Source organism: Accipiter gentilis, chromosome 14, assembly GCF_929443795.1.
Source record: "Accipiter gentilis chromosome 14, bAccGen1.1, whole genome shotgun sequence".
Taxonomy (NCBI): Eukaryota; Metazoa; Chordata; class Aves; order Accipitriformes; family Accipitridae; genus Astur; species Astur gentilis.
In genome coordinates, this window is record NC_064893.1 from 17,684,682 (window position 1) to 17,711,698 (window position 27,017).

Here is a 27,017-nt window from a genome sequence, read left to right on the forward strand (position 1 = left end):
CCTTGCCCCAAAGGCCTTCTGCACTTAGTATAGTGTGGAAACGGCAGTACGGAGGGGCTACGTTGCGTATGATGGTCCTGTGCAAATTCCTCCCAACTCCTTTAGCACAGCCCTGGGTAGCAAAAGGGCTGTGCAAGAGACACAGCTCTCTTTACGCTCGTCTCCATTTCTCACCAAGAATCAGTTAACAGCAAAAACATTGTAATATGCCATCTCTTTTCCAGTCCTGCCTTCCTCACAAGAGCTTCTGTCTGTCAGACAGTTTTTTCTATCCGTTCTGTTGAAGGCAATAGTTTGACTAGGGACAGGAACAAGGCTGTGCAGAATGGGTGCGTTTTAAACGTGAACACAGCCCATCCTATGAATCCAACAAGCACCCACAGAAGATAACGCTGCTAACAGCAAAGTTGAAAACACACTCACCTGTCCTGAAGCTCCTTCTTCTCCAGGTCCCCTTCGACTGGTAAGTGCATCACTTCCCAAGTCTTCTGGCTTATTTCCTCTCCTGCTTGCTGCTGTGCCTGATCCTCGAGGACAGCTCTACCCGGCGTAACGGGTGCCCAGGGCCGTACGCCACAGTTTAGGCGGGAGCAGTTTACAAGTATAGATCCAGAAAGCCTCATTTGCTCTGCCTTCAGCTCTGACAAATCTCTGAAGAAGAATCAAGAAAGAGGTAATGTTCACACCACCAACTTTATCAGCTGGCTCGCTTCCGAAGCATGTAATTGCGCAACAGCAAAAGCCGGCAGGAAAGACGACATCTTCGCTGGGGACGAATCGTTCACCTGACACTTTGGGATCAGGACACATCTTGATCCTTGGGCAATGGGTCTGTTTGATGGTTGAGGAATGAATCTATTTTCTCCCCAGAGAGAATAGGAAATGTACGGAACAGCCAGAAGGCTTCGAGAATTAACTAGCGGGTCAGGCATACTCTACGCATTAAGGAAAGCTTATCACCAAAGAAGGTAAACGGCTGACGGTAACCCAGAGCTTGAAATTGCATGCTGACACAGAAGAATTTACTCTTAGGCTACGCTATTTGTCTCTGCACAGAAGGCACCTGTGAGAAAGGAACCTCAGAGGGCCCAAGAACAAGAAAACAGTCGTAAAAGGGAGGGATCAAACTAAGCAAAATCAATTGGAGAAATGTAATAGCAGGGTAGAGAAGCTATTCTTTCTCTCAACAGTGTTGGTACAGGAACAAGCGGATGCAAACTGACCAGGATAAACGTAGGCTGGAAATGAGAAGGAAAAAATAACTACATACATATTCACGAATGATCTTTCCATCAGGAGCAGTGGGAAAGGAAAGACAGTGAGATTTAAGGCAAATTTTAACCACTCCGTAAAAGGGGACCGCTCCACATGCTGCATGCATAGCTTTGGTGAGTCTCTCCCAACTCGCCCACATATGCCTGTGTCTGTGTTAATATGCCCAAACATCACCATAGCCAAGTTCACCTGTTCAGGGCCTCTGCATTGCTTATAGCCTGAGCCCCTCAGCTTTATCTGAAAACCAGCATCAAACAAAATGATTCGGAATATAGCCTAAGGCATGCTTAATGCCATCGCTTCAGACTACCAAAGGAGAAATTGTATCTTTAGCCGCAGCTAGCATAACATCAAGGCTCAAAAAGCAGCTGTGAAGGGAAGCTATGTTTTTTCTGCAACGAGATCTAGCCTTCACTTCTACTCACCGGTCAGTGGCAGTCTTCATTTCCAGGAAATGACAGCGGAAGGTGACCACCTGATGCCACAGGCTGAGTAGACGGCTGCGTTCACCCCTTAGGTAGCTGTCATAAAGCTAAACAGGCAAAGACAAAAAAGAAATGCCAATTCAGCCTTCGCTGTCACTGTACAAGCCTTTCAGAGAGGAGAGGGTACAACCGTCATCACCGAGTCTCCTTTAAGAACTATTCCAGCGGGGGCAGGGGGGAGCATCAAGGACTGAAGAGCCACCACAGAGGCATCCTCAGTAGACCTGCCACCTGACTGCAAAGAAGGGAACAGCCACACTTCCCCTGCAGGAGCGGGTATCAACACAGCAAACCGATCGCGATTCATCATCTCGCCTTGCAGAGGTGTCTAACAGGCTCGGTGGAGGAAGACAAAAACAAGCCCCTCCAAGACCAGTGTCAGATTTGCTTACAACAGCCTATTAGTAAGGGAGGCCTGTCTTGTTCTTCTGTTGGCTACCCTGAATCCGAAAACACACAGACCTCTCTTCGGTCTCCACTGCTGCAGACAGAGATTTAGGAACTATTAAAAAACAGACGAGCGTTCATGTGTCACTGCCCTCCAGTGACCAGCAAGAGCAAGCATTTGCCTTTGAGAACGACCAGTACGGTCACAGCACGCGGGCATCTTCCATCACCACAATTTGCTGACACTCCTCCATCTCACACCCCTGTCTTCTGCTCATAAACACCAATACATCCTCAACGGTGCCACGACTTTCACACGGCAAGTTCTCTAGGCCAGAAATAAAACCCATTCTCATTCCACCCCGGCATCGCGTCCGACGTTCCCGTCGCCCAGCCTTACCTCACGTTCACTGCGCCACTCGCTCTCCTTCACTTCCAGCTCCTCCCGGGCCCTCATCCAATCCACCGTCAGTCTTCCAACGTCTTCTTTAAGGGCTGAATTAACCGCATTCGCTTCATCGAGGTGTTCCTGCAGGAGAGTGTTCACTTCTGCCAGATTCTCACACCTTGGAAAGGGAGAAACAGCAACGAGGTCACTGAACGACTGCTATCCACAAGCAGCGTCTCCGTGATTTCCCAACTCCCTCAACACTGACTTTGTTGTCAAACTGAGAGGCCCTAAAAGTGCTTTCTAGGATTAACTAAGATCTCTCTGTGATGGCATGCTCATTTGCTTCTCCTTGCTTTAAGCCTTCTACTTCCACCTCCAATTTCGGTTTCCCCTTCTACTTTGACGATGCCCACAGTTCACGTCTTGCCTCCCCTTCGTGCTGTCTGATCACCGGATGCATCGCCTTTCTCTAGCACTCTCCTGACCCGCTCACCTACTGAACCACAGAATAATTTAGCCTGGAAACGGACCTTTGGAAGTCACCCGGAATAACCCCCCCGCTCAAAACAGAGCCATTCAGCACACAACACTATTACTGCACCACAGAAAACAAGACTGTGGACCTTTCTGCTTTCAAAGCAGCTTGCCCAACTGCTCCCCTTGGGGAGACCAGGGAGCACTGACAGGTTTTCCCTCACTTCCACGAGCATCCAGGATACCAGGTATGAGGGAACGCTTCTTCCTTGTACCTCTGCTGCTCCTCTTCCACCCGAAGCAGTGCTTTCTCCAGGCTCTGGTCTTCTGTGGCTTCCCACCTGCCTGGAAGGGGTCCCTTCAGAAGAAAGGAAAAGTTTAGTCAAATTCTCGCCTTCCCTTCACTGCTGTTAGCATCCACCGCTTTCCGCTCCATTCGCTTGGGTAGCTCAGGAGCTCGTGGCTTCTTCCAGGCGTAACAGTGTCGTGACTATGGAGAGCAAGGGAGGGGAAGGGTGGTGCTCAATGCGAGCAGCTCTCCTCAGTCCCGCACTGTGGCACTCTCGCAGCTAGGTCTCCTTAGCTCACAACCGTGAGTGCTCTCTTCGACTTGAAGCCTGGGAACGCTCTCCTACTCTCCCACCCTTTGTTCTTCCTAGGTTTGCTTTAGCCGTGAAGCAGAAAGAAAAGCCCATAGCCATATGCTGAACGCCAGCATTCTTGCCTTCCAAAATGCCACGTTTCAACCCGCTCTTTTTCAGAGACGGCCATAGAACCTAACAGGCAGTGTAGCCCTCTCCTGAGCCCTAGGACAAAATGTTACGCCAGCAATAAAGCACTCTTTCTCAAAACTAAACCCCCCCTCCACAGGGTTTCCTGCACCCGCATTTCTGGGACCACTGGCTCCTCCAAGCACGGCAACTGGACAAAACACTCGCAGGCAAGCTTACAGCGCTTCTTTAAACCCTCAGGCAGCAAAATCTTGCTTCCCTCTGCCCTCTGCCATTGCTTTGGGGAGCTTGCTTTGGCCCGCGTTAACAAACGCTACCTACACGGTCTTTACTTGGCAACCTGCACACTCACCCCTCCTGCTGCCAGCTGCTGCTCCAACTCTCGACACCGAGTCCGGTACTGCAGTACCTGGACGGAGACATAGAATGAAGATGAGCGAATGCAGCTTGTGACAGGCTCGGCTCCTCCTGCATTAGCTTTTCTCCAAGTCTTTACAGCCCAAGCACAGTGCGTTTCACAGCGCTGCCGATGCCGCCCACAAGAAGTCGTTACCATACAGGGAAGCTTCACTTTATCTCCTGAGACGGGGCTTCTTTTCCACGTACTGCTACCTGCTCACCCTAAGAGCTGCCTGCCTCGGCCCGGGGCCGCCCCAAACCACCCCCGCCGGCTCGGCTCCTGCCTCTGGGACAGCCCCCTGCTAACGTGGCCCAACAAAGGCGCCTGCGAGCCGGGGGGCTGCTTTATTTCAGGACGGACAAGCCCTCACGAGAGGCTCGGCAGGGTGACAGCGGCAGGGCCAGGCGCCCAGCGGGACGGGCCGGGCCGGGCCGGGCGGAGGAGGGCGGCTCCCGGGGCCTCCCCCGAGCTGCGGGCTCGGCGCCGTCCCGCCCGCGGCAGCGCCGGGGAACGCCCCGGGGAGGGCCCCGCTGGGGCCGCGCCTTCGCCCCCCGACATCGCCGAGGCCCCTCTCAGCGCTGCGCGGGCGGCCCGGGCACCCCGGCCCCGCCACCGCGGCCCGGCCCCGGGCAGCTCCCCGCCGGGCCGGCGCCCCCGCTCCTCACCTTCGCCTGCAGCTTCCGCACCAGCACCGCTTGCCGGTGCTGCGCCTCCTCCGAGCTCTGCAGCCGGCGCCGCAGGGAGGCCTGGCTCCGCGCCGCCATGCCCCCGCTCTCCAGCCGAGCTCCGCCGCCTGACGGGCCCCGCGGCGGGGGCTGCTCCGCGGCCTGCCCCGGCGGACCGCGCTCAGGCGCCTGCCGCGGCGGGCGCAGCGGCTCACCCTGCCGGCCGGGCGCGACCGGGAGAGCCGGGCTCGCTCTGTGGCGGCGCTTCGCTTCTCGCTTCTCGCTCTTCGCTCCTCGCTCCTCGCTCCTCGCTGAGGGTGCGGCGGCGGGCTGCGGTGCTGCCGCGGAGGAGAGGCCGCCCCGGCAGCCGCTCGCTCCACAGCGGGGTCTGGGCCAGCCTGCCCGCCACGGGCCGTGCCAGGCAGAGAGGGTAAATCGCGAGGGGTGGTCACCCATTGCTGCGGGTGTTCCTGCTGGCTGTGAGGAGAAACTCCCGAATCGCCTGTGATTCTGTAAGGTCCTCTTAATGCGAAGAGAGCTGCACACCGCCCTTGTCTCACCCAGTGAGCAGGACGAGTGCCAACAGTGATTGCTGCAAGGACAAAAGTACTTGAAGTGTGGGGATGGGTCGCTAAGCCAAGAGCTCTTGGAGGTTTTCCAGCAAAAGCCAGTCCCATAAATAGCAGCAAAGGTAGCCACAACTGCCACAGCCCTCGCAGTGGCTGATGTGGAAGACATTTTCACTTGCACATAGCAGGCAGTTGGAAGTGTGGCAGTGTGCAAATGGTGCGAGGTGGTGAAGCATTAACCAGGTCATTACTAAGTGTGACTTTCTACAGTTGAGTTTGTATCTTACTTTTCTCTCTTGACTATTAAGGCTGTCTAGATAATCATCTCCAATACAGTGGAAGCCTCAATATAATTGAGACGGATTCAGCTCCATGTATTTTAACATAGCTGAAGCATCATTAGAAATCTATGCAAAACCAAAAATATTCAGAACTGGGGGTAGTGTCTTGTAAAGCAGTGATTGCAAAAAAGTGTTTAGGGAATGAGCTCTGAACACCTGCTTTATACAAAGCAGCTGAAGGAGCTCTAGCTTATTGATCAGAAGATGAAGAGAGAGGTTGATTTAAAGCTATAAATTCCTGTCAAATGAGACAAAGATAAAAAAGAAATCAAATTTCTGAAACTGCAGCTAGACAATGCCAATCTATAAGTATGATGCGCTTCTGTATACAGCACTGCTGCTGGGTGAGTGGATCATTTTATACTGTCTTAACTTTTCATATCTTCCTGAACTAAAATGCTGCTTGGTAGGAGCTCAGAGCCTCTGCTTGGGTCAAAATTGGCTTGATCTCCAAAGGTACTAACTGTCAGAGTCACAACAAGCAGCTGGATGGCTCCAGCCATGCGCTCTCTGCTGTGTCTGGGGTGTGGGATATGGTGGAGGCATCTCTGAGCACTCTAAGGCTCCTGTGTCCTTGGATCTGTGGTGGAAACAAGAGTTCTCCAGCCTTGCTAGCAAAGTGCTGTGGCCTCAGCTAGGCTGTCATCGTGGGGCTTGATTCCCAGTGGCCCAGCTTCATTCTTGCCTGTGGTGTTTCACATGAACTTCTTGCATAACGTCTCCTGAGATTCTTTCTTATTGTGGATCTTCACTCCTTTGAGACTACTCAGATCCCAAGACATCAGGCTTTCCATTGATTCCAAGTGACATGCAAAAATGCTGTTTCCTTCTTCATGCTGTGCCTGGCTTTCTGGACCTACCACATATGCATCATTGCAGCAGACAGATACTTTTTAGTACTAGTGTTCATGAGACAGGACATGTAGTGGATTATACCCCTATGCTTTTCTCTAAGCTTTTCCCATCCATAGCTCACTACTGTTCAGAGCTGTAGCCAAGTCTCTTGATAACCAATGACACAGTTCTTTCTTTGGACTTCCAATTTTTTATTTATCATCACGACATTGTAGCACAGCCTTTCAAAATTATGCCATGTTTTCCCATGTTAGTATTTATTATCTTTGTTTTGCTCTTGCTCAAGACAAGAACAATTTTTAATTACAGCATCTCTGAGTTTTCTGTAATTCTTTCCTTTCAAAAAGCACAGAGCTCTTAAGTTCCTTCCTAAAATTATCTTTTCATAGTTTTAAAAATCAGTCCCCAAAAAGCTATGGTGCAGAGGTCTAAATTCTTATGGAAATAGCATGTTAATTAGTTTCAATAAGTAAAAGAAATGTGACAGCAAATGGCTTAATATATGGAGTTTACTCAACTCAATCCTGTAAGTAATTTCTGGAAATTAGTTCACCTGGGAAAGGAAAATTAAATTCCTGATAGATCACTAGAATAAAGATTTCCATGTGCAGCTCAAACTGCAAGTTTGCAGCAGTGAACAGATTCCGACTTGTGGCATCACGTATCCAACGGAGCCTACTTGGAGACATGCTGGGGCAACCAACTATATACAGTATATTTTAGAGGGCACCCAGGTATTTCTGGGTTCTGAGGGCAAGCCCAGCATTTTCTGTTTGGCTCAGCCCCTGCCTTTATTCTGCAGCATCCTCTGACAGATAAAGCAGGTGATCTGAGCTTTCCCTGAGAAGGACCCTGCTGCCGCCTGCTGCAACACTGGGTAGGACGTCAGTTGGCTGGAGTTCAGTGGCAGTGCTGTATCCAAATGACAAACATCTACAGGTGGCACAAAGTGTGTGCTTTGGGGAGAACATCAGGTGTTAGTGTGTGCCTGTGCCCAAGCATTAAGGAAGAGTACAGGCAGAAGCCCGTATCCTGGAAGGGGCCCATGCACTGTGGCTCCAGGGTCTACCTCATTGTCATGTGGAACATGCAAATACCTTGAGTTGGGTAGGGCTTTTTATCCTTAGGGAATGGCAACTTTTTCAACACCGAAACGTTCCTTCGGCTCCCCAGAGTGATCCCTTTCTGTAGCGTCCAGAGTGACTCAGTGAAATTGTCTGTTTGAGAAGGTGGCAGAACTCATGTAGACAACCTTATGATCTGGAGAACAGGAGGCAATGCACTTCTAAGGAGCAGGGACCTGGGTAGTCCTCCTTCTTCAAATCCGTACACACTCTGTGTGAGGACCTGCCTTCACAGAAGGACAAGTGGGCTCTATGAACCAAGCTACTTGAGTGGTATATGTAAACTTGGACAGTGGCGACGAGTAATAGGCCTTGAACATCTCTTCCACTGTGTCCTATATCTGATGTAAAGCCTGCACTGGAGTGAGCGTTTCTGCCTACATATTGAAGATACCAGTTGAGTTTGAGCTTAGCCAGCTGGAATAACACCACATTAGTGTAGGGCCATAATAGGACACCCTAGCCTGTGGGTCTTATTCAAGGCCAACATTCCACTCTGGGGACCATGGGGCTCAGTGGACTCTGTACAGTGACTGTCCTGCCATGGTTCCAAGCACATAGATGGAGAACGCCTCAAGAGAGCCTCTTTTAAGAAAGAGAATAGTTTGCACAGCTTTCTTTGCTTGCTTTTGCTCTTTTTTTTCTGTCTAGGCCTGTCTAGCCCACTAAGTTGCATTAATCTCAGACACATAAATATTGTTTGAACATAGAATTGATTGTGCTTTTAATCTGATTTACTTAGAGACAGGCCCATCGCATTGTCTTACCTCCTGCTCTTTCGTGTCCATCTCTTAAATCATTTGCAAATCTCAGCCAAGTTTGATAAAGCAATAGAGCTTTTAAAGATATTAAATTCTTACAAGTGTGAAAACTGGAAGCTGGATAAATTAAAAGTGGGAGCTCAACATTTAGCTGTTTTTGTGGCTTACTGGCAAGTTAATCAATACCCCCGCAGCGCAGAATCAGACATGGCACGCCACCTCCTGCCCAGCAGGAAAGTGGGTAATATGGGAAGGATGAAAGGATGCCATGATTGGGACGGCCATGGGGATAGCATGGAGTGACTGCTGAGAACTGGTTTCATCAGAATTAACTCAGCAAAAAGCTGCTTTATTTTGATGGGGAATATCAAAACTAAAACTGACATCAGAAGAAGGGCCATTAGGTCAAAATCAGGAGGGTGGGTTTTTGGGTCTACCTTATTTGTGACATCTGTGAAATCACTGACTCTTCTATCCTTCAGTTCTTCCATCAAAACAAAATAAAGCATTCAGAGCTCCTCATGTAGAAAGGGCTGCAGATTGTTATTTATGAACGTAGTTTGGTGTTTCTAATGCTAGTCAGGGTGGGAAATGCTACAGCACGTGCAAAGCAAGCTAAAAATTGTTGTATCTTTTCAGTTGCCTTAGGAAAAAAAACTGAGAGAGGAGGACCGGGCTTAGCATCAGTGCAAGATGAGAGAAGGGTCCCATTAATCCCTGTTCAATCTAGCCCAGTGCCTCATCTCCCAAAGGCTCATTTAGAACAACAACAGTTCAATTTTTTTGCAGCTTATGAAAGACATGCTTGCTCCACGCTCTCTTTTGTGTGACTGAAAGCAGCAGGATAGCCTTGACACGTAAGTAATGCTGGTTTCTAACTACCAGTCTTCTTGCGGCTGTGGGCTAGGCAGCTCTTGAAAATTTTGCATCTAATTTTAAAACAAAGGCTGGCGTTCAGCAGCCTCTGGAGGAAAGATTGGAGTTTCGGGGTGAGGCTGGCTGCCTGCAGGGTGCACTGCTGTCCCGCACTGTGCAGCCGCCCACCCCACGGGCATCCCACCGGCAGAAGCTTCATCTCCAAGTGGGTTTACATGGATTTTTTTAAAGCATAGCAATAAATACGCCAAAATACACTGACTGCGGGAATGGCCATATTGTGTTTGTGAAAAATTAAACTTTACCTTTGTTAAGCGCCTGCGCTGCTGGCTCTGCCCTTCAGTCACCAGAGGACAAAGTGAAGCCACTGTTTCTCTGGAAAAAGAGCTAAACACATTATACTTAAATATTTTAATGTATGTGTCCAGTGGACTGTATGACAGGTCTCAGTTGTTGATCTTGCAGTTTGTCCTGTTTAAACGTGAAGTTCATGGAAGGCTAAGGTAGAGGTCGTATTGCCACTTGAAAAGGCATCCTCTAGAGTTTTGAGCCTGTGGAGCTGTTTCACATGAGGCAGAGTATGACTCATGCTAATGAAAAGGGTAAAGAAGATTTTTTTAAAGAAATATATCACAGTTAAATTAGTTTAGACAGCATGACATCAGAGAGTAATTAAATAGGTTTGTTGGAATTCCGTTTCCAATTCCTGAGTTCAGGTTTGTAAAAGATTTCTGAGCACCTGCAGGTCTCTGTGTGTGAAATATTTTCACTGGAAAGGATTCAAAACTTTAAAAAAACCTTTTAACACAGAGGCAGCATTACGCCATTCTTCCTTCTTGGAAAAAAAAACCCCTTGGATTTAAACAGGACTCCTTCAAGTTTTCAGTCAGTTTTACAGAAGAAAACGAGGTGGTAAACTTTCTCTTTTCAAGAACAAGTTCTTTATAGCTGCTAACTGAAGTCAGGGGAGCTTATATCTGAGTACATGAGCATTTCCACTATGGGACTGGATACAAGTATTGAACAACGAGATTTGAAATGTTTTAATCTCAAACGAAAACCATTTTTGCTGACTTTGGTTTTTAATTTCTTTCATGTTTTCTTCTGCCAAACTGGAGGAACCTTTTCTGATTTTTTCTTTAGTGGCATTCAGAGGAAGACCAGAGGATGAAAATCCTGCATTTTCTCACTTTACTGCTTTGGCATTTGACTTGGCTGTCTCTGGATCTAGTTCCTGGAGCGCTGAGTAATTCTGAGGCAGGCCAGAGTAATCCAGGATCTAAACTAGGTTTTTCAAAAGCAGAAGGAAAAGAGAGGAATCCCTCAGCACGGGCAGGTACACTGAGGACTGCAAGCCATGGATATAGTACTGGGACCTCAAAGGCTAGGACTAAAAGCAGTGCTGTTCAGGCTGGAGCTCTGCTGGCCAAGAACGATGAATCAAAGAAGGTTCTCTCAAGAACAGCAGCCATGGAGGGCAAGGTAGGACATCTCCCCAGCAGACCTTCTGGAGTAAGGACAGTGACTCCAAAGGTTCAAAATCTTAGCAGCAAGGTGGCTTTGAAAAAAACTGGCACAAGCAGTACTGACACTGATTCTTTCAAAACCAAAAAGACTAAAGAGCCTGTAACCCAGAGGGATACTAAGGAAACTTTCAGACATCCCCCTATAACGCCACATGAATACATGCTGTCTTTGTACAGGACTCTCTCAGATGCAGAAAGAAAAGGTGTTAATGGAAGTGTAAAACTGGAGGCTGGACTTGCCAATACAATAACCAGCTTTATAGACAAAGGACAAGGTAAGAAAGGAGGTTGTGTGTGTGTGTGTGTGTGTGTGGACAGAGAGAGTTATGTCTGAGTGTGTTTATACATGTAGAGAGTATTAGAAAATAATCATACTTTGTTAAATAGCTCTTATTAATGTAAATTAAATCGTACAGCTTTACTGCAGATTTTGTCCTGCCTTATCTTGGAAAATGCAGTTAGAGGCAGAACTAGATGGTCGTGTGGCAGCCAAACAAAACATTTAGAAAATATTTTAGATGCATATTGTTGAAAATCAATCAGTCGTTGCATGGTTAGGTGTTTAAAAACCTTTTAAATGTTTGTCTTATTTTCTTTTCATAACTAGCTCCTGGAAAGTGCTAACGTCAGATTTTATTGTAAAGGATGTCTAAAAACACATGATATGCTAAGAACAGGGCTATTCCATGAAAAAAACCCACAAGTTTCAGTATCAAAGGGCCAGCCTGATTTGTTCAAGGTAGAATTGTGAGGAACTACACTGTAGATCCAGGAGTCATTATAGCATAGAGTGGGTGTATCTATACTAGCTTGAAGCTCATGCTTTCAAATACCACCAACCTTCTATCTACAGAAGCCCACAGCTAAGCACAGACTAACAAGAGTAATAACTTATGGAACTCCAGAACTTGTGGTTCAACATTCTGGTTCCGATTTTTTTTTGAAATTTGGACTAGTGTCTGCTTTCACACAAGAAATAACCAGGCGTCCAAAGAATGATGTTCACCTTACCACTCTGGTTGGAAAGCCCCATGTTGCTTCCAGTGACATTAGTAAGAGTTTTGTCATGTACAGCTGATAAGGTAATGGATTGATAAGATAATAAGGACTGGATTTGTTTGCCATTTAATTATTAATAGCTTGGCTTCTGGGAAGGGATGATACACTACTCACAAGTGCTGCATTCAGGTTCTCAGCTCACCACTGGAAGGCATTGTTAATGTAACATCACTAAAATGTTGGCTCAGCCATATTCCTTGTTAGTGCTGCTCATGAGTTTAACCAAGCAAATGTAAAGTCAGGTTAAAGGGAGGTATGTTTTTCTGCCCAATTTGAAAAAGTTGTGAATCATGTGGAGTTAAGTTAATATGGCAATTATCCTTGTGTCTGGCAGTTCCTGGGGGATGTTGGTTTTAAAAGACTAATTCACTATTGTATTGTCTAAGGGTAAATTTGCTCATGTTTGGAGCCAGCATGAGGTCTGGGCACCACTGAAGCTCTGTTTCGGTCACTTAAGTAGGATGCAAGTGGTGAATAGGCCCTGTGAGTGCTCAGCCCTGAAAAAGGACTACTTTTCAATTGGCTAATTGCTACTTTGAAGCTAGAAAATGCGCGCCAGTGAAAGAAATGAGATTTCTACAAGGCAAACTCAGAAACTCATTTCCCTGTTGAGTCACTGAGTTCTTCTGGGTCCATGCACAGAACTGATCCCTTAGACAAAAATTGGTCTTTCTGTTTAGTGGGCTAATTAAGGAAACTCCTAGGCTTATCAGCAAACTTCAGGAAAACCATTAAGAACTGAATAACTGATATTGATCTGTGCTTGATATACATTTAAAAATATGTGTGCTTTTTTTAGACGACCGAGCGCCAACTATAAGAAAACAGAAATACATTTTTGACATCAGTGCGTTAGAAAAAGATGGTTTGCTGGGAGCAGAGCTTCGAATATTGAGGAAGAAGCCTTCTGATACGTGGAAGTCTCATTCTTCTGGAAAAAATTCCCAAGTGAAATTATTTAGTTGCTCTACAAACAGACAAGCAGCAACACTCCTGGACTCTCGTACTGTCAGTATCACAGATACACCAAAGTGGGAAGTGTTTGACATCTGGAAACTTTTCAGGAACTTTAAAAACTTGGTTAACTTGTGTTTTGAACTGGAAACTTTTGACAGGGGGAGAGCTGTTGATCTCAGGAGTGTGGGATTTAATAGAACAGGAAGACAGGTCAATGAAAAGGCTCTCTTCTTGGTATTTGGGAGGACGAAAAAAAGAGACTTATTTTTCAATGAAATCAAAGCTAGATCCGGACAAGACGACAAAACTGTTTATGAGTACTTATTCAATCAGAGGCGGAAGAGGAGAGCTCCTTTAGCAACACGGCAAGGGAAGAGGCCCACTAAGAATCTGAAGGCAAGGTGTAGCAGAAAAGCCCTCCACGTGAATTTTAAGGATATGGGCTGGGATGACTGGATAATAGCCCCTCTAGAGTATGAAGCATATCACTGTGAAGGGCTTTGTGAATTCCCCCTTCGATCCCATCTGGAGCCCACCAATCACGCAGTTATCCAAACATTAATGAACTCAATGGACCCAGAATCAACACCCCCAACTTGCTGTGTCCCAACCAGGCTGAGTCCTATTAGCATTCTTTTCATTGACTCTGCAAACAATGTGGTCTACAAGCAGTATGAGGACATGGTGGTGGAGTCATGTGGTTGTAGGTAGCAGAACAGTTGCTCACATGAATATGTTATGAAAGGTAATATGACACACTGAACATAACATCTCCTCAAACAAGGTTAACTAGATTTCTTACCTCTAGGGTAAGTATGTTTACAAGGATGTAGCAATAAATCTAGTGCTTCTATATGTCTCTCCACCGTGGGCACATGTCAGTAGCATTTGGATGCTGTCATGCAACCTGATGTAAGGCCTTGTGCCGGCAACATGAGACTGGCTCTAACTGAAGTCCATGGCAGAGAAGATTATACCTCCAAACCTCTAGACTGCCTGCTTTTAGCCTCCAGGCAGTGCATAAAGATGGCATCAGTGAGCTGTGGATATGACCTATCTGATCCTTTGAACAATGTTCTTGAGACTGAATTTGTGTCTGACTCCCATGTGCTTTGTCCATTAAGAAATGTAAGAAAAGAGTCCTGATGTCTAGAAGAGAAGGTTTTGTTCTGGTGTGCTCCCATTTTGGTGTAAATAGTTACACTGTAATATGATTTCTTTCTGATTAGCTCTTGAAACTATTCATATATAAAAAAGGAGTCATTAAATATAATATGTTGATTTAGTTTTAAGTTTTAAATGGAGATAGGTGATGCAGGAGGTATTTGCTTCTGTGTATGTTTTCCTCCAAGCTACATATCTTTCTTAAGTATCCACCTTCCCATTATTATGTAGCAAGATATATTACTCTGTATAAGGTCCAAGTTGTTCTCAAATGCTCATAGTAAAAGTGTTCAATTATGGCATAAGATGTAATAAATTATTGACACAGTGCTACATTGTGTCTAGCTGTCCAACGCTGCATAATTATAATGCTGTTAAGAAATTGTTTTTATTGTTTTTGTACAATAAATACAAGTGAAAGGGACTTTTCAGAGCAGCAGAATGCCAGTGGTATGCAAAACACGTCCATGGATTTTGCTTGCCTCTAACTCTTCTGCCACAGAGACTAACTGTGGAAAAATTGGAAGAAAGAACTGAAAGTATGGCATGGTTTGATCTGGTGGGGATTGATGCAATCACCTGATGTATCTGGGGCCAAAATGAGTTAAGCAGATGATTGCAGAAGAGCTCTGGTATCCTTTTATTCCACCCTCCAAAGGCTGTGTGTTTGTGTATCCCCTTTATCTATTCTCAACATGGATTATAGATTTATTGTGGGATTACTCTGTCTATGTTTCCACCTACAAAACTAAGTACCAGATGTTCAACTGTAGATGGATCAGAAAGGTCATAAGAACCATCAGAAATGATTGAGGTAGCTTATCAATAGTATAAAATATAAATGGTAAGGTTTGGTGGTGTTTCATCACAGTTTAAACCGTCAAGTGACATAATTTCCTGGATCTGAACTCTCCTCTGCACAGCACCACTGGTATGGGGAGTGGCAGGGAGCTGAATATGGCCCCTGAGGTCCTCCTGGTCAGTACCCCAGACTGGATGTGCTGTAGCTCACACTAGTGGCAAACTGTCCTAAATTCCTAGTCAATAGTCATAGAGAAACAGTGGCAAAAAACTCTGCCCTTCTTCCTGCACTCTCTAGGTGGCTGAGCCTTTAACCAGCTAAAAATACCTGGTTAAGCAGCCTTGCTGCCAGACATATGGGGTTCCCCTGTGCAGGGAGACTTGTCATGTACCATAACCTACAGCATGGTGATACAAAAAAACCACTGCAGGGAGCTTTCGTGTGTATGATCTCTTTGTAATAACTTAGCACCAGGATTTCTACCTGCAGGAACTGATACTGCTTGGTGCAGGCCATGCAATAACACAAACTGAGGTGGGTCAAAAGTGTGTCCTTGACAGGAGGGCGAATCACTAACTAGCAGGTTAACAGGCATGCAGAATGACAAGCACTTGAAGCTACTTTGTAACATGTGCATGAGAAATTCTGGCATCTTAGGCCAGGACCAACAGTTACTGTCCCCTGCACTAACTGCTTATCACCAGCCAGTCTTATATGACTTTCAAAACAATAAGGAGTTTTTAATTCTGAGCTTTACTACAGGCTCACTTAGATATGATTTACTATTGCTACAGTAGGAGAGAAAACATTCTCCTGCCAAGCCCACAGCCAAGAGGGCATCTCAGACTTTTTTTGCCTTTTCTGCTCAAGCAGTTCTTTTCTTGCTCCTGGCTGTTTTCTAGGTGAATGGCTTGCAGCTTTTAAGGATCCTTTCTCTAGCACTGACCACAGCTACCTTCTGGAGAGGTTGGCTAGATGACAATGAGAAAGGATTTCCCTTTCTTCCATGCGTGATAGAGTGCTGCTCCCCATGCACATTCCCAGTGCTCTGTTCTCATGTATGACAGTCAAACCTGTGCCCTGCCATTTATTAACCACACAGGCACATTCCTCAATGGCTTAGGGTGATCAGTTTAAAATAGCAAATACAGGCTATTTAAATTCACTTGAAGCAAATCTAAGTTCTTTTTAACAGACGAGTTAACTCCTGGGATTATAACTACCTGCAAAGGGTAGTTTGTTTCAGTTCCAGCTGGATTCATGAGATGCTGCAACAGCTTTGGAGGAAGGTAGCATTGGTGTCACATGCCATGCATGATAGTTTGGAAATCTAAGGAGGAAAATTGCTATACACTTTATGCGGCAGAGCTGTTGGTCAGCCTGAGGATCCTGGTGATACTGATCACCATAAAAAGTTTTAAAAACCTAGTAGGTATCTCTCTGAGGGTCTTGTTTCCTGTCCTTGTACAAATTCCTCAATACATGAATAAAGCAAAATAAAGATTTAGGTAAATGGTAATTAAATTGAGTAGGACAAACACATAAATGGAAAAAAATGCTAAGATTTTGCAATTATCCCAAAGCAAACAGTATGAACTGAAGAACTGAAAGAAATACTGACATACTAATGTCTTAAAAAACACACTTTGGTAATGGTTCAAAAACCAAAATTCTGCTGGGGAGTAGTTATACCTTGAAGGAAAAAAAAAACCCCACCAACCAAAACCAACTATTAGGTCTTTAATATCGGTTTAAACAAACTTGAAACTACAGACACTAAAATGCTGGAATTGTAATGGATTATTACCACGTCAGAATTGCCAGATATTGGGTTTGGCCTAAAGAGAAGCAATTTCAGCCCAAGTGTTCAGGTTAGGAGGTAACACAACATTCACTTTGCTTAGTTGGTAGCTCAAATGTGTCAACATTCAGAAGGGATGGTCCTGGCACTACTCAAGTTTGGTCCAGCTCAAAGTGAGGAGTTTACAATGGTGGCAATAGTAGATGGCAGGATTAGGGTAGTTTTTTTCACTTTTACACTTTTTACAGTTTTTTCACACTCAGATTGAATATCCTTGGTTTGCAACACTGGTTGTAAACTAGTGCTGCAATGTCAAGAGTATTCTTTTGCATTTACATTACTGAAATTGTTTGATAACTCTGGGAATTCCAGTTCCAAGTTATTCTACTCTGGAGTGGTCTACTGACTTTCACCATGGTGTAAATGTATACTAGCCTATAGATGCTTTATTCGTGTATTGTTTGAGCCATTGGGATCATCTGGCACAGACTTCTGTCTCTGCAATTAATTATATGGTCCTTACTGAATGGTTATGAACACTTAAATCTACAGTGTTGAAGGGAGTGACCTCTTTCACTGCTCTTTTCAAAGCAGTTTCTGTTATTCTTAATTCACCTAAAATTTCAATAGAAACAAAAAGATGCTGCCAGAGTGACCTGTCATTTTTTTTCTGAATTCCACATATCCATTCAATTTCTACTCACAAACCACTGCAAATCTTGTCAAGACTCGGCATGGAAATCTGCAGTTTCAGTTGTCTGGCATGAGAACAGAAACACATATCGAAACTTTCCAGGATATGTGAATCGTGGCCATTACAAACATTCATTATCACTGATAAGTACAAAAGCACAACCCAGGTGGACTTCACTGAACCCTCATTCCTCTCTGAAAATAGAGGTTTAGGGATAGGGCACAGTCTGGGGCTGATACCCAGGAAAGTAACTCGAAAGAAACAGAGAACCTTGAAATTGCAGAAGTTTGGCACTATTTTCTTTAGCCTGGTCATTATATAATGGCAAAGATAGACACCCAAAATCATTGTTACAACTTTCTTCCCATGGGTGACTTGGTGTTAGCAACTGGATGGTAGAAACGCACAGAAACCTGAGCTATAAAGCAATACAGGTTAAAAGTTCAGCTTTCCACCTTTATGATGGCAGGTTTCACTCACTGAGAATGCCTCATTTGTATTTACTTTTTAGGGTCATTATCTGTCCCATGAGAGTCTTTGTGAAGGTCCAAATTTCAAATAAACAGTACACTATAAGACAGGTATGTGTGGATAATTTTTGTTGTATTTGGCTAAAATATGGGTACTAAGCTCAATAGGTAAACATAAAAGTATGCCATTTAAAACAATGCATTCCCATTAGTGTTTGAATATGTGCCTAAAGTCCATGTACACTTTTACATGGTTATGTCATTTCCTGTGTAAAATGTGCTTGTTTATACAGCAGCCATATGAAAGATGCAGTAACCCGCTATGTGGGCTATTTGAAGCTTTCTTTAAGAAACATAAAAACCCCTTGACCCTTGTATAATAAAAGGTGTTAAAAGATACTGCTTTTATAACATCTTAGCCAAGACTAATAAGAATGTACAAAGCAAACAAATTTTTTTTTTTACTCCATAGTCCTGGTCAATCATGTGTTATTTTGTGAATTTACTGTTGCTGTTGGGTAGTAAAATGATATTTGAAAATAAAATTGCATGAGATTTCATTGCTTCTCAACAGATTTAATAAACAAGGAAATCTTAACATTTTTTGAAAAACAGTAAATACAGTGCAGTAAATACACTTTGCTGAGTGCTCAGAATAGCCCATTTATTCTGTCATTCTGAGTTCACTGATGTCCCTATTTTGCTGTTGTTTTTTTTTTTCCAGAACTATTTTCAACTTTCTGCAATGATTTGGCTAGCTGAAGTAATGCAAATGGATTCAGTTTTCCTTGATGTCATTTTGAAGGGCACAGCTGTCAAGAAAAAATAACTTCATTAATAATAATAGTGATTAATTGGCTGACCCTCTGCTAGGGGACAGAAAACACTCCTTTCACTGTTTTTTCTCTAAGAGTCTCTTTGCTATAATACCTTGCACCAGTCTTTGCCATCCAGGAATCCAGGCTGAGCAGACTCTGCCCATTGTACTGCCAGAAAAATGCCATTAAAATGAGGGTATTGCTTCTGCACATTCAGTTACTGCCTGCCTGTTTTTTAGAAGATGCCATTTATCATGGCATACAGTCAGAAATAAGCCTTTTATTGATAAAACCAGACACATTTCATTTTGTTCATGCAAATGTCTTCAAAACAATAATCTTTCTCCAGAAACATTGAAAGAGAAACACAACTTGGGTCCTCCCCGGGCTTAGAGAAGGGGCTGTATATCTTCATGGGAGCTCTCTTTTCTGCAAAGGTGCAATAAAACACACAAACTTTAGATGGCAAAGAAGTCATTAACTCATATGGTTAGTGATCAGATTACAGGAACCCAGCTAGAGAGGATAAAAGGCTAATGGTAGCGCCGGGAGAAGCGCGTGCCACAGGAGGAGGTGCTCTAAAGAAACACTTGAGCAAATGTGGCTTGGGAAAAGCGGCTTTTGGGGGGAGGCAGACAGTCCCACCACAGTGGAGAACAGCAGGGGCCAAGGACTGAGTGAAAGATTGAATAATAAGATGGTCTGAATGCAGGAGCAATTGTAGAGTGAAGGTACACCCAAACGGAAAAAGAGATGGGTTGAGTGGCAGCGCTGCTGGTGGGAATAGACGTATCTACATACCTACCAGGAAAAAAACTTTTCCTGAGGGCTTGGTGGGAGTAATTCTTTCTTTCCACTTGCCTGTCCGTCTCATACTAGTGGCTTTCAGGGCTTTTCTCAGACCTCTGGCCCAGAAGCTGATGAAGGCTTAGAGCACGAGCAGGCTGCTGAAGCCCAGAAAAGGAAAATAGCTTCTGACAGTGGCATTGAACAGCCAGAAAGAGCAGTAGGTTTAGCATGGTAGTGACTGTGGCCATGTGTGCTGCTGCAGGAGGTCCAAAGCAACAGAGCTGAGAAACCTGAGTATGGATGATGAGGCATTTTCATTTACGAGATTTTCAGATGGATCATGAATTTCACTGCTGGGCCACAGGCAGACAAGTAGCCTGTCTTCTCCAAGCCATGTGCAGACCTGAGATTAAAAAGACTGACCATGCAGCTCTGTTACTTCGAGTGCCTAACTTTGGCATTTTGGTGCTTTTTGCAACAGCCCTTGGCTCCAGCAGGCTGATGCAGAGTACCGAAGTAAGTAGCTTCCCAGACAGTCAGAGGGAAGAGCCAGGCCCTGGGAGAGCAAACTGAAGCATCTTTGTGCTGAGCAGGGAGCTAATGGGTGACACCAGGCACAGTGCCCCAAATGAATCTCCTCTCTGGGGACAGGTACCTGCTGATTGGGTCCCTCTGTCCTTTTTGGATTCAGCTGCACGCATAACAGGGTCTTACCATCCAGGAAAAAAAAAAGTGGAGAGGATCCTGTTAAACATAATAGTCCCTGGTGTGGGTTGGTGATAGAAGATGAATCTCAGATATATGCAGAAATATTACAGAAATGGGACAAGTTTATCGATGACTTAATTTTTTTTTCCTGTGGAATACTGTTGTGTGAATAATATTTGATCAATCAGTTCCAGAAAATGTAAGCTGGAATCTTTCTGAGGCATAGAAACTTTAAAAACAGATTGATTCTTTGCAGTTCTAAGAAAAATTACCTGCTATTTATCTCAAAATATAAACACAGTGGAGCTATCTGTCTCCCGAAACATTATAATGGTTTTGGTAAGAGAAAAAGCTGTAAGAAATAATTCACTTCTTGCAACAGTACTGAAATATTCCCCATGCCAGTAAGATAAGAAAGTGACGAGAAGCATGTGCTGGCATTGTCAGAGTTTTAAAACATTTAACCTGCATCAATAAGCCTACTGATTTTTAATAAATCCTGGAATTCTGGGGAAATTCCAGAGGTTTGAGAGACTCAGGAGAAAAGGAATTTAATTCAGTACTATAAAGGGTCACTGTGCTGACCTGGCAATTATAAGCAAATTATGGGACTGTTGATACTGACTGAATCTTATAATGTGATTGAAGGATGGTAGTTAAATTCATAGGTGATAAGGGTAGGAAGAACAATTAAGATAATTTAGCCTGATGAGCCCTACTTACCCTAGGTAAAAAATTTTACCTCTGAGTCTCTGAAATGTCAGCTCAGTTTTTACAGCAATCAAGGCAGCTAATGCAACTTTTAGGAATGACTGGGAGAGAAGTAGAGAACAAATGAGAAAACAATATGCAGGCACTCCAGGGATTTACATGACTCTTGAACGCACTGTGATACAGTAGAGCTGGAGAAGGGCAATAAGAATGACTGGAAGTATGAAACAGCTTCTGTGAGAGGAGTAATTAGATAGACTGGAGCCCTTCAGTGAGAGGTGACTGGGGCAAGAAGGAAAAGTGATGAGGGCTAAGAATGTGAACTCTGAGCAAGTTTTCTCCCAAACAAGAACCATAGTGCACCAAATGAAACCAGTTCAGGACAGGTTTGAAACAAGCAGAAAGATACCAATTCCTACAGTGTAGCCCAGCTGTAGAACTCCTGACCACACTCTGTTTTGGATGCTAAAGTCTACATATATTTTAAAAAAATGAATAAGTTCATGGAAGAAAAATCCATGAAAAGCTGCTGAACATGAGACCATAGGACTTTCTGAGCCTCTGGTAGCTGGAAGCTGAGAAACCATGCCAGGAAAACCTTGATGTGCATTTGTCTTGTTCTTACTTTCTTTTTAGGGATCTGCTGTTGCCTATAGGAGATGGGCTAGATGGATCCATGGTCTGACTTGGCAAAACCATTCTTATGTTCTGTACAAAGCCCAAAATTTGCAGTGAACTAGTACAGTGGGACCTGCTGGCTTAATCTGTTGAGTAGGACTTAACAGGGCTTTGGGCACTGTCCTGTTAGAGAAGCATGGCTTTCTGATGTGGTGTCTCTTTTCCCACCATTTCTTTTTTTTTTAAAGGAAGCCTATTTTTAAAGTTTCTTGAAATTAAATGACGCTATGTAATAGCTGGGTATTATGTATTTGGAAAGAGAGATCCAGGATTGATTTAAAGACCGAAAGTTTTAAAAAGCTCACCACATTCAGCTTTAAGCTAATTCTGTGAATATTAGCACTTCATTTTTTAATAAGCAGCTATTTCTACCTACTGTCCAGTTTCCACTTTAAATCAGTGAATTGGCTTCTTTGTCTGCTACATGAAAAAACTTATTCCCATGGGCATTGTTCTACCTGTGCAGACTGTGATGATTTTTTAAATTTTCTATGATGGAAGAGGTAGATCAACTTGGTTATGCTTTTGCTGTTCACCTTCATTACCAGATTTTTTTTCTTCTTCTTGTGTTTTTTTTCTTTAGACTCTCACTTCTTCAAATATTTTTTCTAGTGTGAACACCAGAACTCATTTAATATTGCAGTAACAGTGTCATCGATGCCACAGAGACACTACTAACTCTGTACTTTTACTGGATTTTGACCTTCATTAGAGTCCAGGGTTCAGCTTTCTTTCTCAGCTACAGCATCACATTAGGAGTTCAAACTCAGCCTTCTATTATGACCAACACTGCTTTTCCACAATCACTGCTTTCTAATGAAAAACTTTCCATTTTATAAGTTCTTGCCTCCTAGTAGAAAATCCTTGTTTACAGCTGAGTTAAAAAGCAGCTTAGTCCCACTAAAAAGTTCCTGATTGACAAGATTTATGTAAGTCCTGTTACTCATTATGAAGTAAAAGTTACCTTGCTTTTTAGAGGAAGGCACTGTGACAAGTAAAGGCACAACCTCACGAGCCCTGTCAGTGTGAGACTCAGGAGCAGAGACCCGGTTCCCAGGACGGAGGGCTCCCCACCTTCCTGTGCCTCCAGGAGCAGTGAGCTCTTCAAGAAGGAATACAATAAAGATGTTGACAGCAATCTGTGCTTCTTGAATGTTGAAGTGCTGGGCTTCAAGAGCTGGGCAGAGGACTGACAGACCCTCTGCTGCTCACATTATTCACTAAAACCCTTTCTCTCAGGACATTCTCCAGACATCCTGAGGATGTGAAGATCAAGATGTGCTCTCTTTGGCATGGATTTAAAGGTTACTTGAAAGCTGCTCTTGGAGCAGATGCCTGATTTGTACAGATTTTGTTCTGCTGTCAGCCTTGAGAAGCACATGCTTTCTGATCACTGAAGGAGGTTTGCACCTCTTGTTGCAAGTCCATAGGGCACCTCTGTAACCACTTATTCCTGGCCAGAGGGTATGTGGCATGCAAAAGTTCTCCCCAGTGCCTTGCTCTTCCTGCACAGTGCCGGCTGTCTTGAGGAAGTTTTAATTCTGGACACTGGGCTGTTTTTTTCCAGTGGTCTCCAGTGCAGACAACACGGAAGCTCAACAGCAGTGCTTGCTTCCCTGGCCGGGCAGGAGTGGTGCGAGGTGCACCAAGGACTCCTCTGCTGCTCCTGCTCACCAACCTCTGAGAAGCTGTGGGAGAGCACTGCTGGACACAGCCCCTCCAAATGAGGCTAGGCCTTTTGCTTGGTATTTTTCAGGATATGGGCAACACACTGACACTGCATGAGCCCTCCGTTTGCTCAGTCCCTCAAGGATTCTTCAGAGCAGCAGAAGTCTCATGCTGCCACAGGAGAGGGCCACTGTTCTGTCCTCTTCACTGTACATGGCCAACTTCTGTGGCTCCTGTTGGGAGCCACATGAAAGGAGGGAAGAGGGAATGACTGCTGGAAGGTGGTGGGGTGAGGGATGATGGGGATATTTCTTAGTGAAAATTGCTCAGTCTTTGCTAGGAGGGACTGACAGCATGCCTCTGATAGATTATCCCGGATAGCCAAACCTTGCCCCATATTATATGGTTTTCATCACAAACATAAATGTACTTGGTATAAAACAGAAGGTCAGGAAGGTTTAAGACATGGTATATGAGAAAACATTTTCCAGATTTCAGCTTCCTCCAAGGTAATATGCAAGTGTAATTAAAACAGAACCTGGAAATATAGAGTACAGTACCCTATTGAAAGTGTGTTGTATGAGCTGAACTCCCTTCATTGATAGTTTTCCAAAACACACAGCTGCAATAATCTTTATCCAGGAGAAGGGAATAAATTAAGTCTGAACACCTCTGCATATAGTACAGTACAGTGTATAGCACTGCACCCCATATAACCTCTTAGCGGTAATGGAAAGCTGAAGGAGGCGCAAGTGGAAAACCTCTCTGACCAGCAAACACTTTCTTCTTCAGAAAGCTTACAGATGGGAAGAAAAGCTTATGAAGCAGAGGCGGCTTAAGTACTGGGATGTCTTGTTTCTGAAGCGGTCTGCTCAAGTCGTTGAGACTCTGCAATGGCAGGGTGCCAAAGCACACTCCAAGTTTGACAGGTGGGGAGGGAAATGTCCTGGGCTTGCCCCAGCAAACAGTGAGTACTGATGGCAAGCTAAAGTGAACAAATAGGAGCTTATCATATCTAACAGTAGCAGCAGCCACTAGGATATAGAAGCTTGGAAAAAGTAATCAGGTCCTATTTCTACCTCCCCTGAACAGTTCAGTCATGGAGTTCAGGTTTTGCTTGCTAGGCTTCACCAAACTCGGTGAGGTGCAGCAGTGAGGAGCCTGTTCTGCTTCATGTCTGCTTTTCCTCCTGCAGCACTGGTGCAGGAGAGGAGTAACTCCCTCCTGGATACCAGAGCAAGGACAACTTTGCACCCCTAGCCAAGAAATTCCAGATCAGCAAATTGATCTCCATACTTGCCAAACCTTTCAAGGTCCATAATGCATTGTAAGGATTGTACTTTTATTGAAAAATTACCTTATTTCCACACTTTTAAATAGCATTTATCCTGGGAAAGAGCAGTAGCAAATGTATGCACACCGACACCCCAAACAAACTATTCAGTCTTATGGAGAGGACTAAGCATCTTTAAGTTGCTAAAAATATAATTAACTTCCATTAAAAGTCCTTTTTCAGCTTGTAATATCATCCTAAGGGTGGATGTGGTCTCAAAGTGTCCAGATTTCCTCTGTATGCAAAGGAGAAAAATTTTGCAAAAGCAAAGTGTGACGAATTCGTTATAAACTACCAGTTCAACCTTAGAAATGCTATTTTCCTTCAGCACACAGCCAGAGATAGAAATCCAGTCAAACTTGGGTTTCCCCATAAGGTCAGATGACCCCTCACTGCATTTCTGGAACTCGGAGTTCTGGTAAGAGCAGTGCAGCGCCATCCAAGTAAGCTCTGGAAGAAGTCAATCCACATATACCAGGGCTCCAAGGGCCTGTTATCACTGATCTACGCTTCAAGTCCTAAAAGGGTGCATTAGACAGGAGGTAGTGCCAGACTTGCACTGGCTCTGTTGGTACATACAAGGCCCTTTCAGAACCTGGAGCACCAGGAAGGTCTGCTGCAAAGACACTCAAATAGCTGCAGTGGCCAGCTGGCAGTCTTGCAGTATTGGCACTGAACCAGAGTTAATAAGACCTGCTGGACCTGAACTGAGTTTTTGCAATTGGGTTTCTCTTTATCATGATCTCCAGAGTGTCCTGGAATACCCATATGGACTGTTTTTTCTCGTGTTATCTGGAGTGCACCAGCCCTGCTTGTCCCAGGTAACATGGAGAGATCCTGTTTCCCCATATGATCATAAGATTTCCTTTGACTTTTCTTCTGCAGAAGCAGGAGCAGGTGGTTAAGAAGGAAAATTAATATAATTTTAAATTTGCATTTAGACAGGAATTCTAGGCTGAGCAGAGGAAAGATTGAAGTTGAAAGATCTGTACTTTTGCCCTTGTCTAAATTATGTTTGTTTTTCAGAAGGAGGGAGATCTCCCCAGCAAATGTTGGGCTAACAGTTGCTTTATGAAGTTGATTTTGATTTTTCATGTGCCTGAGAAGAGAAAAATACAATTAGTTGTTATGGGACTTTATATATTTAGAATATTTCAAAGTGGTTGATTAACCTGCAGAGTTACTTTTTAAAATATAATAACACAGGCCTACATAAAAATGATCAGTCTGCTTTTCTGTGTGAAAATGGAAAAAGCATGCTCTATGATAACAATTGAAATAAAATTATGTGCTGATAGGAAATTAGGAGGACAGGAACATCAAATATTTTAAAATGCCTTTAAGTTATTTATCATCCCTTGTTAATTAAGTCAGAAAAGAAATAGAATTCTAGTAATGACCACTGAACCAGCTTGGGAGAGGTTAAATGTGGATGTAATCTCAGGACCACAATAGCCCAAGGACCTCTGTGCAGTGTATGGGGAGTCTTTTGAAAGTGGACAGAAATACACACATTAAAAAAACACACAGAAAATCTGTTGCCGGGTGAGTTACACACAGAAAGTCTGTGCAGAGCTGTCTGCATAGAATACTATCACTGCTGGATAGAAGGAAATGTGACAAGTAAAAAATACCAGAAGAGGTCATAGAGAGGCCTGTCTCTGAAGTCTGAAAAGTGGAAAATTCAGGAAAGATTTAACCTGGAGATTCCAGCTTGGTAGATCAGGCAGTTCTCACTGTCCTAAATTCTTGGGTGCAGCCCCTTTGCCTTTTCAGTATGGTACTGCTCACCCTTAAAGACATAAGCATTCCTCAAGGCAGAGATAAGCAGAGGCCACACAGGACCTGGATTGCTGGCTCACCATAGTACGTCTCGTTTTTTTGACAATATAGTCTTCACATGCCCATTTGCACTTCTTATTTATTCCTGATGGCACTACAACAAGCTACTTAAACTCCACCCCCACATTAAAACTGTTTCATTCTCTTTTATTAGGAGGAAATATGTTTATATCCAGCAATAGGGTGAAAAAACAAGTAATATGATAAAGGTTATATAAAAAAAAACTTGCAGAGCTGTGATATGAAGCCTCATCTCCAAAAAAGCCAACCAAGAGTTTCTCCACATCTCTGCAATGCTTCTCGCAGCAAACAGCCCTAGGCTGATTTCTTAAAGTATTAGCCAAACTCTGCTCTTACCTAATACCTTTAGGAACTTGACATCAAAGAGAGATGAATGGGGCTCACACTGAGCATCTTTATGTTAAGTATGAGAAAACTTTCACAGTGAAAGATTGGAATGAGCTTCATATGGAAATTGGGAATCCCCTTACTGAAATTTTTAGGTGCAGGACAAAGAAACATGCACCAGAGAGGTCTAAGTACATTTAGTACTGGAAGTAGAGGATAGTCTAGATGATCTTTTTAGCTACATACCAAGAGGATTTGCAAGTGTCTGTAATTAATTATGCCAACCAAGGAATAATATAACAACCCAGAATCAAA

The 27,017-nt window shown here is 44.1% G+C and overlaps 2 protein-coding genes across 7 annotated transcripts in view; one reads left to right on the forward strand and one right to left on the reverse strand.

The window, feature by feature from the left end:
• Nucleotides 1-4,909, reverse strand: part of LOC126045893 (centrosome-associated protein CEP250-like) — a 29,628-nt gene extending 24,719 nt beyond the window's left edge. The window contains 6 exon segments of the mRNA XM_049817540.1: nucleotides 424-651; nucleotides 1,701-1,807; nucleotides 2,548-2,713; nucleotides 3,288-3,370; nucleotides 4,096-4,152; nucleotides 4,809-4,909. Coding sequence (XP_049673497.1) covers nucleotides 424-651; nucleotides 1,701-1,807; nucleotides 2,548-2,713; nucleotides 3,288-3,370; nucleotides 4,096-4,152; nucleotides 4,809-4,907 — 740 coding nt within the window. The 5' untranslated portion in view covers nucleotides 4,908-4,909.
• The window catches only part of GDF5 (growth differentiation factor 5), a 73,500-nt gene extending 59,166 nt beyond the window's left edge, over nucleotides 1-14,334 (forward strand). For 5 of the 6 annotated variants that reach the window (XM_049817575.1, XM_049817570.1, XM_049817574.1 and 2 more), the window contains 2 exons: nucleotides 9,248-11,135; nucleotides 12,719-14,334. In XM_049817575.1, coding sequence (XP_049673532.1) covers nucleotides 10,502-11,135; nucleotides 12,719-13,587 — 1,503 coding nt within the window. In that variant the 5' untranslated portion in view covers nucleotides 9,248-10,501 and the 3' untranslated portion in view covers nucleotides 13,588-14,334. The remainder of the gene's footprint in view (nucleotides 1-9,247; nucleotides 11,136-12,718) is intronic. The other variant, XM_049817571.1, reaches the window with a different exon arrangement.
• The last annotated feature ends 12,683 nt before the right edge of the window (nucleotides 14,335-27,017 follow it).